The following is a 15,560-nucleotide window of genomic DNA, read 5'->3' as shown; positions in this document are numbered from 1 at the left end:
GGAACACATTGCTGACTAATCACAGGTCAGTTCTTGACTTGCCTTTTGTAATCTGGGCTGCCACAGGTATGCTACAGTCAGTACCCAATGTGCTTCTTGATCAAATCTGAGTTACATTGCAGTCATAGTCCAGTCTATTGTGTGGATGTACTTAGATTGCTGAATGGTGTTGGCTACATGTAGAATTTAAGGTCTTGATACAGTAAATCATGCAGATTTACCAAGGTGTGATATGCAAATACTCTATTTTAAGCATTTATTGGGCTAGACCAAAATCTGAGCATTCTGCAAAGGTAACGTGCAGGAGCAAGTCTTTGTGCTTATGTGATCACTCTTAAAAAGTGCAAGGTTGGAATGAATGCCTTTAAAAAAAACAAGTGACAAATAAGGGATTTGGGGTAGAATGACCTTTGTTGAAAAAATGTAGTTGATAAACTTTAGGGAATTTTGCACTTTCAGCAAGCAGTTTTACTCTGAAGRATTAAGTTGAAATATTCCAATTGAAATATTTCTTTAGTCCCACATCTGTCTGCTGGCCTCAAACTGTCACTGTATTTAGACTGGAAAAAACAGTACAATATAGCTAACTGAGGCAAAAGCTGAATTATGTCATATTAGGTAGGAGAGGAATTATTCAAATCCTATATGCAGGGTGCTTTGACATATGCAGTAGGAAGAATGAAATGTGTTGGATTTTCATTAAAAAGAAGTCGTAGTCTTAGAAACAATGCTCTTGTTTGGATGTCAGGGTTAAGTACAAAGCTGCAGTAACAATTTATAACCTCATTAGTATGTCAGAAGGAGTAAATACCAAAGAGTGCAATAACAATTTATACCATCTTGTTTATGAATATTGTATGTGCAGGTGACACAGACTGAATAATATTRATGTTGTGTATTTCATGAGTACAATAGCTACAATGTCCATTTCTCTTCATGGCTGTTTTGGTAAACTAGTAAATAAATAGTGCTGAGTTGAAGTCTGTTTTTATTTTCTGCAATARGAAGAGTTAGATGAAAGTTTAAAGGAAAAATGGGCACTTCCTGGATTAGGTGGTAATATTTGCTTTGCAAAAGAGGCCATTTAAACAGTGCCTCTGTAGATTTTATAAGAGTGGACAATATTTCTCCCTTGTGTGTATGGAAACAGAGGATATATAATAACTTTGAAAGGAAAGGAAGCAGACATACACATTTATGCTGGCTTTYTTTCTTCCATGATACAAGGTTTTAAGATCAAGGCAAATTCTCTTGTTTAATCCTGAACTTGACTTTCTCATGTAGAAGCTCCATGTGTTTCTACAGTAGACCAGGCAGACTGACTGTTGTGAATTTTGGGGGAGTTGGCTTTTGTTCCTTCTTTGTGCTTTCAAGCTTATTTTTGTTTAGTTTCCCTAAGTGCCAACGGTGAAACRTTTTGTGTGAAGGAAGAGTGCTTTTGTTTCAGGATGTGTATCTCTATTTACTGTTAACAGAGACAAGGCAGGAGCTGTTGGGCTGCAGCTTACAGGAGGGGGAGAACTGGTTCCACCTCCACCTAAGTGGAGTGAATATTRAGAGGTGAAACTCATTCAATACAAACTTGTAATGCAAATTGGAATGTTGTGTTCTGGCCAAAAGTGAGGAGCATGTGGGAGAGTCAGGAATGAGTAAAGTTGATCAGGTATGTMAAATGTTGGATGTAATTTGTTCAGAAGAATTTTAAGACCTTAAATTCYCAAAACTCACTTGAAGACTGCTCACATATCACACCTTGGTTATCAGTGTTATTTCATTCAGGAGTGATGTTATGTTCCCAAGGTTGCTAAGGCAAGGGCCTGGGGAGGAGGGCAAGAAAAGCTGAAGAGTGGTGTTGGTGCTTTTAGTTACTTAATCCTAGTCATGCCCTTGTTCATAACAACGGACTTACCTAACAGTTTCTCAAAACAAATGTAACTCACAGATGTGTGGTAGCAGCTAGGACAAAATTGGACCTGTCTAATCGGTCAGTCAGTGTATTTCCAGTGCTTTTTCTTGTTTATAGCTTAAACTGTTTCTATCTTGAGTATGGAGGGCAAAATTAAGATTCACATTTTGATTCCAACTTCATTTGAGCAATTAATTTCTATATCAGTAATCTTCCTCTTGTTATTTCCAAAAAGCCACTTGAAAGGGGTCAATTTAAAAAGTAATCAGTACAAGTAACCCCATTGTTCTTTTCAGTATATACTGTGAAAGTGCAGGAATAATGGGTGCTCTGCAGGAGAACTGTAATACTTTCTGTGAAAGCACTCGAAGTGAAACTTTCACTTCCTGCATCAACCACAGTAGAGTATAATTTTTTATCGGTATGGTATAAGTTTATAATTCAATTTAGTATGTTCCTTTAGCTTTTTTRATCCTTACAAAATAGAGTTTTTGAGTCTCTGAGTGTAAGAATCATTTCCAAGTTAAATGGTACCAATGTATGTAATTGAGGAAAACTTACTGAAATGTTATTTTGTGTACAAGGGTGTTTTTTTCCAAGAGTTAATATTGCCTATCTGTTTTGTAGTTACTCCATTGATTTTGGTGCACATGTATCCTTGTTGAGACCCTCTGAAAGGGGCAGAGAGAATTTTGCTTTTTTGTTCTTAYACCTGTGCTGAAGGGGAAAAAATACGTAGAGAAAAGATGATGCTTGTGCCTGTTCCAGTTTTGTTGCAAGACTTCTCTGGATCTTACTCCCAGAARGTCTAAACACCTGATCTCTGTCTTGACAGTTTAGAGACTGATACTTGAGTCTTGCAGTGAGTTTCTAGAAATACTGSYGYGGTTTGGTGGARCAATAATGTTATTGGCTAGAAATGYCAGAAAACAAGATGCCAAAATACTGAGTGTAACTTTAACAGCAAAATAAGGTTATCGGACACGTTCCTAGAGATTAGAGAGTCCTCTCTTTGCATAGAATTCTCAAGAAAACTGTTGTGCATCTCATTCTCAACAAAGCACTGAACATAGCATATTCTGTTTCTACATTTGCATATGGAATTGCATCCACACCTTCTGCTTGCAAACCAGTGCAGTCRTGTCTTCTTGCTGCCTGTCTTTGTGGTTTCCCCATGTTATGTGGGTGTTCCTGTGTGGCTTGTTCTTCATCTGCTGCTTATGCCTTGTAGCCACTACATATATAAAGTCTTTCAAGTTCTTTCCCAAGTCTGTTTTTCTGCAATCCCATGRTTATATTTTCCTTTCCTAGCAGGAGGYATTTGCATTTTTTSTTACAGTGCTGATAACCAAAAAGCAGTGCCATACCACCAGTTACTGCAGAGCCTTTAGCCCTGTACTCAAAAGGTTTGGGTTAAGTTTTGGTAGAAATGTGCTCTTCTTCATTCCTTCTCTGGCCTCTTTAATCTTGCTAGGCCATCAGTATCCAACCTTGAGTGACTTTGTTCCTGTTTGAGGCTGAGACACTGAGGAGCAGCARTGTGGTCAACCCCATAACCCAGTGCGCCTTGAGTTTTATTTTCTGTGTACTCTGTAAAGGGAGCAGAGGTGCCAGCTGCCAGTCTGTCAGTGAGGGGCTGGGCTGTGCAGTGGAGAAGAAAGTCTAGTAGGGTTATGGTATAAACTTCTAATTGCTGTTTTGTTTGCTATCAGTTGATTTTAAATTATGATGTTATTAAAGTTCCAGTCGATCAACCAGGGATATGCAGCATGTCTGTGTACCTGGCTCATACACACACTGGGTTACACAGAGCTCTGGCTTGGCTAATGTGAGAAAAAGTTGGTGAATGAGCCAGGGTGAGTGGGTTGTGCTTACTGCAAGTTTGGATAGGCAAAAATATGGATGTTTAATCAGCTGTTGGTAAAAAAACACAATACAAGCAGTGGCACTTTGCTACTGTGCAAGGTGCAAAGTGCATGCAAGTGTACAAAGTGCAGTGTTAGGCAGCTGCCCTGTGGAGAGTATTGGGGGCTTAGCATTTGCTGAATTTGTCAGGTTAAACTAATGTTTAAGGAAAGGAAWATTATTTATCCTAATGTATGCTGTTTGGAATGGCTTGAATTGAACATTTGTTTCTTTTGTGTTCTGCAGACTTCTTGAAGCCAACTCTTGCAAAGAGAAGGAGTTCCATYTGTGCCAGCCAGCCCCAGTCTCCAGTGCTGGTCCCCCTGATGGCACATTGTACAAGCCTGTGAAACCTGCCAAGCTGGACGCCACAGCTTTGCACGACTGCACTTTGGCCGCCACTGTGCCTCCCTCGGAGCTGTCGAACCATGCAGTCCTAGCCTGCGACACAGGCATTCACGAGGAGCACTATGTAAGTGAAGGGGTGGAAGATGATGTGCCAGACTACAGAGAGTACAGAGATGCCTGCACCATTACTGGTAAGCAGTCAAATCTTTAACCTTGGTAAGCATGTGGGGGTGTAGAGTTAAGTTTCTGTTCTAAAATTCACAATGGGGTATGGGCCTCATGGACGGTGCCACCGCTCTTCTGTACATTTCTTACTGTTTAAGAAGTGATTTACAGGCACCAGGATTTCCAGTGAAAGCACTTTGTAATGTTTAAGGTCCTTCCAAACAGGCCAGACCAATGACAGCTGTGAAGCCAGGTTACTGTATTTATGTACTAGGGAAGTTGAACTACTTGAAGTTTGGGAAACAGCCAGAGTCAGGGGATGAAGAGAAGGGAACACTGCAGCTTTAAGTTTATGGAATGCTTTTCCTAATATTCAGCATAATTAAGATTTTTATCTTCATCAGAGAATTGCTTTGTGGGWGAAAAGGGATGGGAGAAATAGGATCTAAAGTATTTTTACTGTACATATTTTTGCTTTTCAAAGCCATTTCATTTTTTTGCATTAGTTCTGGAACAGTAAAAGTTAATGTATATGGAACAGCTTCTTCTGCATGCTTTTGTGAAAGGTTGAATACCTTCTTATAGATTCATACAGATGAATTGAATATGTGTTGAAGTATGGTATTTTAAATAGAATTAGATTCTTAGTGCTGTTGTCAGCTGACACAATTTTTTTTGGAATTTGAATAATTACTGTAACTCAGTTTAGTCATGGTTATGGCCAYAAAATGACAGGCAGTTTCCATTCCAAATGCATGGTTTGTTGACTGAGCTGTGAGGGTTCTTTTCGCCTAATGTGATCTTGTGAGTTCTAAGTCCTTTTGGTAATGTTTGAGGAGTCAGCTCATTTTTTTGGGTGGGAGAAATGACATGTCTGAAAAAAAACAGAAATAGGACTAGGGCAATTCTAATTGGCASACAGATGCTTTTATACAGAGTTACTTTCAGCCCTTTATAGAATTGTCTGTAGGTCAGAGAGCTTGTTAATGGTGACCATCAGCAGCTGCTTTAGTAGCATGCTTTAGCTCAGCTCAGCCCAACAGCTGTATAGTTACTAAGGGCTGCTATTGTAATAAAAAAAAAACGAAAATGGAAAGAAGGGCAGGGCTGTTCTCAAGTCCTTCCTGATTTCCTTGGGATGGCAAGCAGCAGAATTAACGCTGGAGTGACTTTGTCAGGTATGTGTCTACATCACATAAATGTTTTGTTTAGAGAAACTTACTTGCATCCTTCCTTCCTTGTTTTCGTGGATTTAGAGCTCCTTAACTCTTTAGTTCAAAAATGGGTCACCCTTTTGACTTCCATGTAGGTATTTGCTTGTTAGGTAGACTAGAAACTACACATCACATAAATGCATTCCTGGTARTATAACTCTGTTTTCTAGGCCCTTGTAGAAGGTTCTTGCAATCTYTTCTGTTGGCTGTGGCCTGTATCCCCTTCACTCCCTCTCCTCACTGYCCTGTTAAAGGGAATTTAACTTTGTTTCTGACTACAAGCCAGGACAACCAACTTCTTTCATGARTCACCATGCCTTCTTGATTATGGTTCCTTGAAAGGCAAGACAAACKCACTCTTTAAACTTCTAAAAAGTTTTTATTGAATGGAGGCCAGTGCATGTTCTTGCTGCTTCACATTCCTTCAAGCCTGATGCAGTTTTTGAATCTCTTTCTTTTTACTTAGGTGTCAGCCAAGTGTTGTTTACAGATTGATCCTAAATTGCTTTTTTTAATGGATTTGCTGTTTTGTGGTGTCAGATTTGTACTGTTTGTGACCTGAGGACAACATGATGTGACTTGAAATAGAAATAGCAGTGATTTTGTTGTTTGGTTAGTTGGGATGGTTTTTTTGGTGCTTATGGATTTTTGAGTTTCAGCTTTTTGTTGTGCTTTTTAAAGGTGTCGAAGGGCATAGACTGAAAGTAAGGAATTGGTCTCATATTCCCTCTGTAAAATCTTTATTAGCATTTTGTTCAGGTATGCAGTGTATACCCTTGTCGTGGTTTGAACTGTGCTTACGACGTTCCCTCCTTTCCCCCCCACCGAAGAGGGAGAAGGGAGAGCGAAAAAACTCAATTAACACGAAAATTTATGGCTTTGAGATAAACATAATTGGAAGAAAGATACTTATGTACTCTACAAAAAGTCAGACAGGTTGCATAACTTAAGTTGCAAGATAGATTTATTACTACACACTACTAAGAATGGCACTGGTTGGAAAACAAAGATAGGGATATTTACAAAGAGAAGAAAAATAAAATGGACAATTTAAGACACTTGTTATACTTTCTCAGGGACTCATCTCTTTTTTTAAGTCTCTCCCATCTCCACCCCTCCCATGTTGTCCCTCACACACAGAGGGGCAGGAGAATGAAAGTTTAACACAGATCAAAACACTCAGCTGTTGTCTAGGCGTTGTAGGATACAACATTTTTACAGCTCTAGCTGTGGGATGTGTTCTTTTTTGAGAAACAGTTTGTAAAACTGCTAATAGCAGAAAGGAACTTCTTTACCTCGCAGGAGAAAAGAAAAGAAATGTCCTTTAAAGGCCCATGTTGTTTTTTTCAGCGACGTGAGTCTGATTATTACAAACTTCCTGGCAGAACATAAAACACAGCTTTTTCTACATTAAAACTTCGTGGGGGGAGCAAACTTTTTCTTTATTTCTTAGCTTCGTAATTAAAAATAGTTTGATCCTCAAAAGGCCAGGGTTTTTTTCTCACAGCAAGGTCGCTTTACTTCTCTATACAGGTCTTTCTCAATATGATGGAAATAGTCTTTTTCTAAGAACAACTTATTTCTTTTAGCTTGTCTGAGAATCACAGCAAGGGCACAGCTTCTTTTTACTGTTCTGTGATCTTGAGGTGTTTCTATTTTTCTTCTTACATCTTCTCACTTTCTTGCTCTGTTTTTTTCTAGTGCAAGATACTAAAACTACATGCTATCAATTAACTTAAACATGGCGGCCGCATCTATCTTGTTTTGAATTTTTTCTTAAATACTACAAAATACGTCATCACAGAGGTGTAACTATCTTGTGTAATTGGCCCAGGCCTGATGGTTAGCCTGTCTATCAACTTCAGAACTAATGATGGATTGGCTCTGAAACACAGGAAGGGGGTAAGGCTCTCTTTGCTGGAGAAGAAGAAGAAGGAGACACTCTTAGGACTTTTCACAGCAGCTATCTTTGTGGTTTCTTGATCTCCATCCCCCACCACTAAAAATTGGACTAAGCAAAACTATGACAACCCTTGAAACAATCTGAAAGATAAATACCTGAGGAGGAATAAGGATTGTCAGAGATTTTAACATGAAGACTTTGTTTACCTCTGACTGACAAGTTAGCTCTCTTTACACTTCTAAATTGTTTAGTGGGAAAGAAATTGCTCATATCAAACCCACATATATCATACTTTTTCTTCTGATGCCAAACCTTGACTCATTTGAGAGTTCAAATTCAGCAGTCAGGATAATCTGTTATTTTTTCTTAGTCTAAGATTAACACCTACAGCCTATTGTAAAAGTTATCTGCCACAATTCTTTCAAACAAAGGATTGAGCTCAATTAATAAAATGTGAAACTCAGATGTAGTGTGGTGTGCTGATGCTTTCTGGAATATAGCAAGCTAACGGTAATTGGAGCTATCTCTGATGTAACTAATAGTAAATTATATGATGTACACATTTTGCTAGTGAACTTTTCAAGACCACTGATGCTCAAGGAATTTTCAATGCTGCTTCCTTTTTTTTTTTCTTTTTTTTTCTTTTTTCTTTGTTTCCCTGTTTGCTGGCAGTAGAAAGGCACTTTGGCATTCTCTGTCAGCAGCACCATCTTTCCTGCCTAGGACCCAAGAGCAGATGTCATGTATCTGAGAGCATTGCACATTCTCATTGTGCTAAGCATGTTTTCTTGGATGCAGGGCTGGCTTAAACACTTCTTGTCCCCAAACCAGCTCAGAACTGTACTTGAACAGATTTCTGTGGGAGTACAACTGGAGGTATTTTAGGCAACTGGTCTGGATAGATTCCTTGCTCTGCTTTTGTGTCAGGGTGGAGATGAGGGTTGCTTTTTGGTTAGGTCACACCTCTGATCTATCTTACTGTATGGCCTAAATGCAGTTTTGTGTAACACGGGCAGTAGGCACTGCAGGGCTGGGCCCAGGTGACAAAAAACAGTGTGGTGAAAAATTTCCTTAAGCCATTTTCTGAGAAGGGGACAGCACCCTAAAAGCACCTTTCCCACTGAATTTGATATTAAAGCACCATCTAAAGTTCATAGTTGCTGCAAGTGAAGCTTTATGCAAGTAATTGCATCTTAATCTGTGCCAACTTCAGCACAGAAGGACAAATGGAATAGGGTAGTTGATTTATTGAAAAAAAATGTTTGTGAAGGTTTGAAAAGTTATAAAAGAAGTGCTCTTGGAGCACATACTTTATAAACACTAAACCTGAGAATGGACTCAGTGGCTGTTGTAATAGATTTTTTGTAATACTTCATTTTAGGTTTTGTTAGCAAAATTTAGGAGAAAAGAACAATGTAGTCAGACTTTGAGTTTCTATTGCTACTGATTGTGGAGCTCCTGTAGGTAAATAGGGAGGAGACTCCAGACCCGAAGTTGGTGGACAGTGGGGCAGGACTGTATGGAAGTGGCTTGGTGTTGCTGTGTTTGGGGGCACCTATTGTGTCCTAGTTGTTTTCTCTTCCTTTTCTCTTTCCTTTTTTCCCTTCATCTGAGAGCATGGATAGGAATACGGATGTAGCACCATCTAGTGTTCGTTTTGCTAGGAAGGGAGTGGAAATGCTTTTAAAGGTCTGTCTTTTCTGCAATTGCAGTACAGACCTGAATACTTTTCAGTCAGATGTTGATGAAAACAGCAACTGGAGCTGGGGGCTTTCTTCTCTTTCTCSTCTAACACAACCACCACCCCCATCCCATTTTTTTGTCGAGCAGGAGGGGCTGTAATCTTGACATGAAAAAAACGAAGTRTCACTAAATTGCTCAGTAGTCCCAATTTTATGAATTACAAAAGCCTCTTAGTCTGATGGCCTTTCTTTCTTATCTGTCAGCTGCTGTCAGACAARTCCTGTCCTTCTGGAAAGGGAGAGCACAGTGGGCATGGAAGTCTGAAACATTACTGGATWTTATTTTTGTGATAGCTGTCTGACTGCCAGAATATTTTTGTGGTTTTTTTTTCTTTGTTTCTCTTAAAATATGCATAGCACACTATCCTTAGACATATTCAGTAAGTTAACTTTGTATTTGCATGTCTGAATACTCACTATTTGCAATGGTTTTGGTATTTGTAATTCAAGAGCTAACTGCTTAATATGCCATCTGGGTTTCCTTCATCGTTCTCTGAAAAGGGAGCGAATGAATGGACTGTAATTTAAATTGCCCAGCTCCCTCATTAGTTTGCATGATTCATTTGTTCATTGTACTAATTACTCCTACTAAATGCATGTAGGAGTTCTGGCTGTTCAAGACAGTTTCCTGAGGGCTGTTGGCATTATTGGGAAATTCTTTGTGGTAGTAACCTGTTCTGTGTCTTATTTTCTTTGTAATAAAYACAAGTAGATTAAAAAAAAATTCTAGAAACAAAGTTTCATTACTGGAGGGATCAAACAATGAAATGTCTTTTTCTCAGCAGGAAGGTATCTGGTATTGTTTGGTCTTCATTGCAGGTTGTGTAACTTGTACAGTTACTGCACTGACTGCAGTGGAAGTAGTCCTAACATCCAGAGAAACCAACTTTCTCTTRCTGTCCAGCCTCACTCACACAATTTCTTAGCAGTGTTTGGGTGCAGAAAGTTCTCTCTGGGTTTTCATCCGGTCTCTATTCAGGCTTTAAATATGTTCCTATATGAAACAGAAATACTGTTCTCTKCCACCAAATTACCACTCTTTGTGACACTAACAGCCAATTTTGATAACGGACAAATCCTCCTGGTAACTGGTGTCATTCTGACCATTTCTTTATGTAATCACTTTAATTTAAAAGACATGCTTATGGCCCACAGAATTTCCATTCCATTGTGTGTGTGTCCCACAAGATGAATGTTTTTGGGTTGAAAGGCTGAATTTCTATTCGTTCTCTTTCAAGTGCGATAAAGCATGATTACACAAAATTAACAACTCAGGGACTTTTAGGTCCTTAGGTATTAGAGGTTGGTGTGAGAGTCCTTTACTTCTGTTGTGCAGGTGATGGGGTGCATGCTGTTCCTGTGGCTGTCCTGTTCTAGGAGCAGGAGTTACCACCAGAAATTGTGTGTTTGGTATTCTAAGTGTGTTGAACAGGGTGCTTTGGCTGCTTTTGGTATCTATTACAGGCCTGCTGGTTAATTTCTAAACTTTAAATAGTTACAAAAGTATTGATAAAATACAGTTTTGATTTGCTTCCCATTATTTGAACCTCTCTGAGTTCTGTTGTAGTTACCTTTCTCTTTTACAGTTGTAGTTACCTTTCTCTTTTGCTGTTGTGGTTACCATTTTCTTTTAGAGGAACACAGCTTGCTCTAGCATTTGTTTCTTTTTCAGCTCCTGGTTTGGGGTGGGACTTCCATGTTTTTCTCAGTTTTGTCAATATCAGAGGTGTAAAATACTGCTTGATGGAGCTGGAACTTACGACCATAAGAAGTGCTTTGCTGTGTTGGACCAGCTGGCTCAGGACTGTGTTTCTCACTCCAGAAACCACAGATGCCRGATATGGAGATCACGTATTCAGCCACTTTCAGTACTCTACCCTCAGCATAAGTGCCCCCATCATGCAGAACTATTTAGTGTTGGAATCTGTCCATAGCTTTTTCTTATCTGGATGTGCTGATTGTTTTCTCTGGGAGTTCATGATTGCTACTCTTGTGTGCAGTGACACCAGTCTTGCACTATTTCTGTCAGTATTTGTCCCTAGTTATGCTGGATTTTGGTGAATATCAGTTCTTCTTTATCCTTACGAATTTATCTTCATWATTTTGAAAAACCTTCATAATTTTTACACCGCTGTCTACTACTCACTCAACTTTCTCAGTGTCTCCTTAGCATTAGGGGCCTTAACACAGCCTATTTGCATTATTATTGTCACCAATCTCATCTGTAAGCTGATCTAGTTTTAGTCTCTTTTCCCTCTTTCCTGCCACATCTGTAACCAGCTATTGCTAAATTCTGAACACTCTTCCTTTCTCTAAAGCATGCCAAAAATGTCAGTCCTGTTAATGTGAGGTGGCTCCCTTGGTCTGACTGGAACTCTTTTATGAGTTTGACTGTATTTCTGCCTATCATGCTATGACAAAATGATCCTGTTTTCTGTGTCGCTGGCTTTTAGTGCATTCTGAGTCAACTTAATGCAGATTCTTCCCCTCTTCCATCCTCCCCACAGTTGCTTTCCAGCTCTTACCATTTTCTAATAACTGTCTGTTTTTTCTGATTCCTGTCCTGTGACGGGTTGTTACGCTACCTCTTAATCTGTATTTTGGGTTTATGTTTTTATTCTGTCATGGATTATCTTTCTGTGGTTTGATGACATTGTTTGGTTGGTTGGTTATCCCTCAAGCAGAGTCCTGCTTGCTTCCTATCTAGCTCTTTTGCTAATATATGCTTCCTAATATGATCCATAGTTTTCATTGCAGCCTATCAATTCTGGAGTCACTATGAAAGCAACTGTTGGAATTACAAGTCCAGCGTGACATTGTAAAATTTTTTTTTTCTAGATATTTCTTGGTTTGGAAAGCACTTATCATTCGTAAATACGTACTTTATTTGAGGTAGGGATGCATGAAAGTAGTAAATGTTCATCACTGTTCTGGGTTTGTTCTTTGGAGAAAGTACTGAAGGCAAGTGCATGGTAGATGTTTCAGGGATTTTTTTTGTTTTGCATTTTTTGTTTTCTTGTTGTGGTACAGTGAATAGTGCCAGAAGACTAAAAAGCTCCATTTGATTATTGGTGCATTTAAATATGTGAAAATAACTTTTATTCCATAATTTAGCTCCATAGCATGTGAAGCTCAGTTTTACTTTTCTCCCTCAATATATATGTGTGTGTCCATCATGAAGCAACATATTTTTCACTTTAAGTAAGCATCTGTAAAGAGYAAGCTACATAAGATTTAATTCTTATGTTTTGCTTGTGATTCTGTGAAAGCTTTGTTGACAACCATTGTTTAGTAGCTGGCACATTTTGTAGCTGGGCTGAACAACAAGCRAAAGCAGGACAATTGCTTTTCAGGGTTTTCCGTACTCAGTGATTTATCAATGGGTTTTTGAGACATTTGCAGTCTCTCTTGGCAGCTGGAAGATCCTAATGGTTAATGAATGTGTTTATTCTTACTGCTGCTGAACAGTGCATTGCCAGCATGTATTTGCAACATGAATAGCTTTTGTTCTTACTCTGAAAGAATGGCCATGGTGGCAAAGTTTCCTTTTATTTTCTGTTTAATGTAAAAATCATAAGTATGGGTGCATTTATTTACAGGGAGAAACATTTCCATACTTTCATTTAAAGCAAAGTTCATTGAAATTTATGGCCTAATTTACTGTAGGGTTCTAATAGTTTAAAGGACTCTCATCACCAAATCTGTCTCAACTTTTATACTCAGCTGGAATGTGTCTATAGAATGAAACCAAAGCAGGGACACTTCAACCTGATAAACAGTGGCATTCCTCACACTGGAAGTGTCTTCATCCTTGTTAGCTCTGACATTCCCAACTTTATCCTAATCTTTAGTGGATGTGTTTGGCCAAGCAAAAAAGAAGTTGGCRTGGAATCTTTTGTTTTCAAGACCAGATTGTGTGCAGATTTTTCCATGTTCAGAGGCAGAAGAACCACTGCTTGAACAATTTTGGTCAAAGATGTAGCAGAACTTGAGATTTCAAATCATGTCATGCCAGTCAAGTTACAGAAGCTGCCACAGCTGTTTGACGAGTCTGAGTTTCAGAGGTATGAGACAGCTTTCATGTTGAAGGGCTTTCCTTCCAAAAATTTGWCTTTGCAGCCAGCAGTGAGATAATGAGATTTCAGATATGTAAGGATTCTAAGGTCATCTTTCCCTTTGGACAAGTCAGTCTAAARTGGACTTTGTATATTTGTTTGTGGTGGGGTTTTTGTTATTGTTGTTAGAAGTAATKTTCTTAGCCCTAGAAGCTAACCAYTTACTTTACATTGCAATACATGTAGRTTKTGTGTGTACCAGCCTGAGTTCAGCAATATTATTTRCAAGCCTTTAGCACAGTTAGCCACMTTCTGGGCATCCTAGAACYGAGATTGGATAGGAATATGGTARGTTCTGGGGTTTTGCCTATTACTCTGTACATACGCCTGTAATTGTTAAATAATGCTCAAGAAATACTTGTAATTATAGACTTCAGTCAATATTTAATGACTTCTGTGTGGGCATATAGAACTCAAAYAATGAATGACTACAGGCCATGTTTTCCTCTTCAGTAGCATAGGTAGCAGCCTAATTATGTGGTAGAAGTTTCTTCCCTCTGCTCTTAATTTTTTGTGGATCTCTTCACAATGAAAATGATGAGCTCACTCCATTCCATCACTTTCTAAATGTACAGAAAGCATGAGAAAGATGCAGCTGCTGGGCTGTCCCAAGCAGCCAGGAAATATCTGCAGGAAGAACATTGTGTCCATCATTGGAATATAGTTAGTGGGCCTGCTGAATAAGAATGCTAATGTAGTCATGGCCTCCTGGCTGCTTGTTGAGCTAGATTAGGTGACTAATCTCAGGGTCACGTGGAGCAAAATCAGCAGTCAAAATGCACTAATATTTGGCATGGAATAGCCTCAACTTGATGAACTTCGATTTCTTGTGTTACATGTGGCTGGACTTTAGCCTCYATGCTGTAGCCCTTTTCTGCAGAGAGCCTTACTTTTACTTAACTAGTATGGAACCAGCACTGGAATTGACCCTGGACAGGTATTGTATGGTTTTTATTTGTTGTAATTGTTATTTATTGACTGTCCATTCTCAAAGATTTAAAACAGAGAAACTTAAAAAAAACTTTGAGAGAGCTAAGTGTCAAGGGTGAGTGCAATATGTGTGTGAGAAATAGGACAGGACTGAAAACCAAAGAAAGGAATATGTTGTCCTGTGAAGTAAAGTGCTAGATTTCTTTATTCTTCTGGCTTTTTCCGGAATTTTCCTTGTTTCCCTTGTCTCTTTTTGTTACTGTGCTTGTATCTACTTCTCTTTCCTCAGCTGCCTCAAAAGGTTGTGAGTGACAAGTTACCATGTTTTGTTTATGTTGCAAGGAGTGAAAGATTTGCCCGGGAGTGACTACTGAGGCTTGCTTTTTGTTTGCTTTGTTTGTGTTTAAGAAGGAGAGGGTGTTTAGACTGCCCCTCTYTGGCTGTGGGCTGCGCACCAGCTGCTGGGGTTTGGTGCAGTGGAGTTTCTTGGGAGATGCTCAGGGTGGCATGTGTGATACAGCCCGATGACCAAAGCTTGTGTTTTGAAGGTTGCCAAGCAGCCCAGCACTTCCCTAAGGTCACGCTCAGAGTGGAGTTGTGCTGCACATGCCTCTTGCTCCGGGGCTGTTTTGCTTGGSTCGGAGGAGGCACTTCAGAGTAGCACGGCTGCTTTGTGCTGTTAGTGAGGTGTTTGCTTCCGTCAGGACCGGAACCCAGGGGCTCTGTGCTCTGGGAATGATACTGCCTCGGGGTAGTTTTCTTGTGGTCTTTCTTGTCATGASTTGTGTGTTCTGGCCTGCCCCTTCTTGAGCAGAGCCCTGACCCTGGTTCTTGGCAGGGCTGTGTTTATGAGCCACTTCCAGCAGTGGGCTGAAAGCAGGAAACTGGCTGCCAAAATGTCCTGTGGGATTTGGGGTTCGGGTACTAAGGCAGTTCTGCCGGCAGGTGGCAGGTTGTACTGCCGGCAGGTTCCCTGGAGACCTGGGAGTCCTTTTAACCTTGGGACGGGAGCTCTGCTCTGAAGCAAATCAGTAAAACCATGAAGATAAAGGATGGTTTGAACTAAAATGCAGGCAGGCAGAAATGTTATATTTTATGTCCCTTGTGAGGACTGTACTGATAAGCTGTTTGCACTGTGTTTGCAATGGCTTCTGCAGATAGCAGGCTCTGAGATTTGTACAGTTTGTTTTCTGTGTGTGTGTTTTCTGTATGTTTTGGGRTGTTCTTTGTTGGCCACGACCCTGCCCATGTGCCTTCTCTTTGTTCTAGGTTCATTCTCTCAATTTATCATTTGTTCTGATGTGAAGTTGATGCTGAAATTGAGTCAGTGCT

General features: G+C 39.6%; 1 protein-coding gene across 7 annotated transcripts in view; it reads left to right on the top strand.

Moving 5' to 3' along the window:
- TRAK1 (trafficking kinesin protein 1) overlaps positions 1 to 15,560 on the top strand; it is a 128,646-nt gene that overhangs the window by 42,744 nt on the left and 70,342 nt on the right. For 6 of the 7 annotated variants that reach the window (XM_057381057.1, XM_057381054.1, XM_057381053.1 and 3 more), the window contains exon 2: positions 4,058 to 4,350. Coding sequence is in view for 5 of the 7 variants with exons in the window: in XM_057381054.1 (XP_057237037.1) it covers positions 4,058 to 4,350 (293 nt within the window). In the remaining 2 variants the exon portion in view is untranslated. Of the gene's footprint in view, positions 1 to 3,903; positions 3,962 to 4,057; positions 4,351 to 15,560 lie in introns of those variants that run through there. The other variant, XM_057381059.1, reaches the window with a different exon arrangement.

This window comes from Malurus melanocephalus, unplaced genomic scaffold (assembly GCF_030028575.1).
Source record: "Malurus melanocephalus ecotype Western Australia unplaced genomic scaffold, MMel_1.1 scaffold_489, whole genome shotgun sequence".
In the NCBI taxonomy this organism is placed as follows: Eukaryota; Metazoa; Chordata; class Aves; order Passeriformes; family Maluridae; genus Malurus; species Malurus melanocephalus.
Note: the sequence above shows the minus strand (reverse complement) of the source record. Positions and strands in the feature narration are given on the sequence as shown.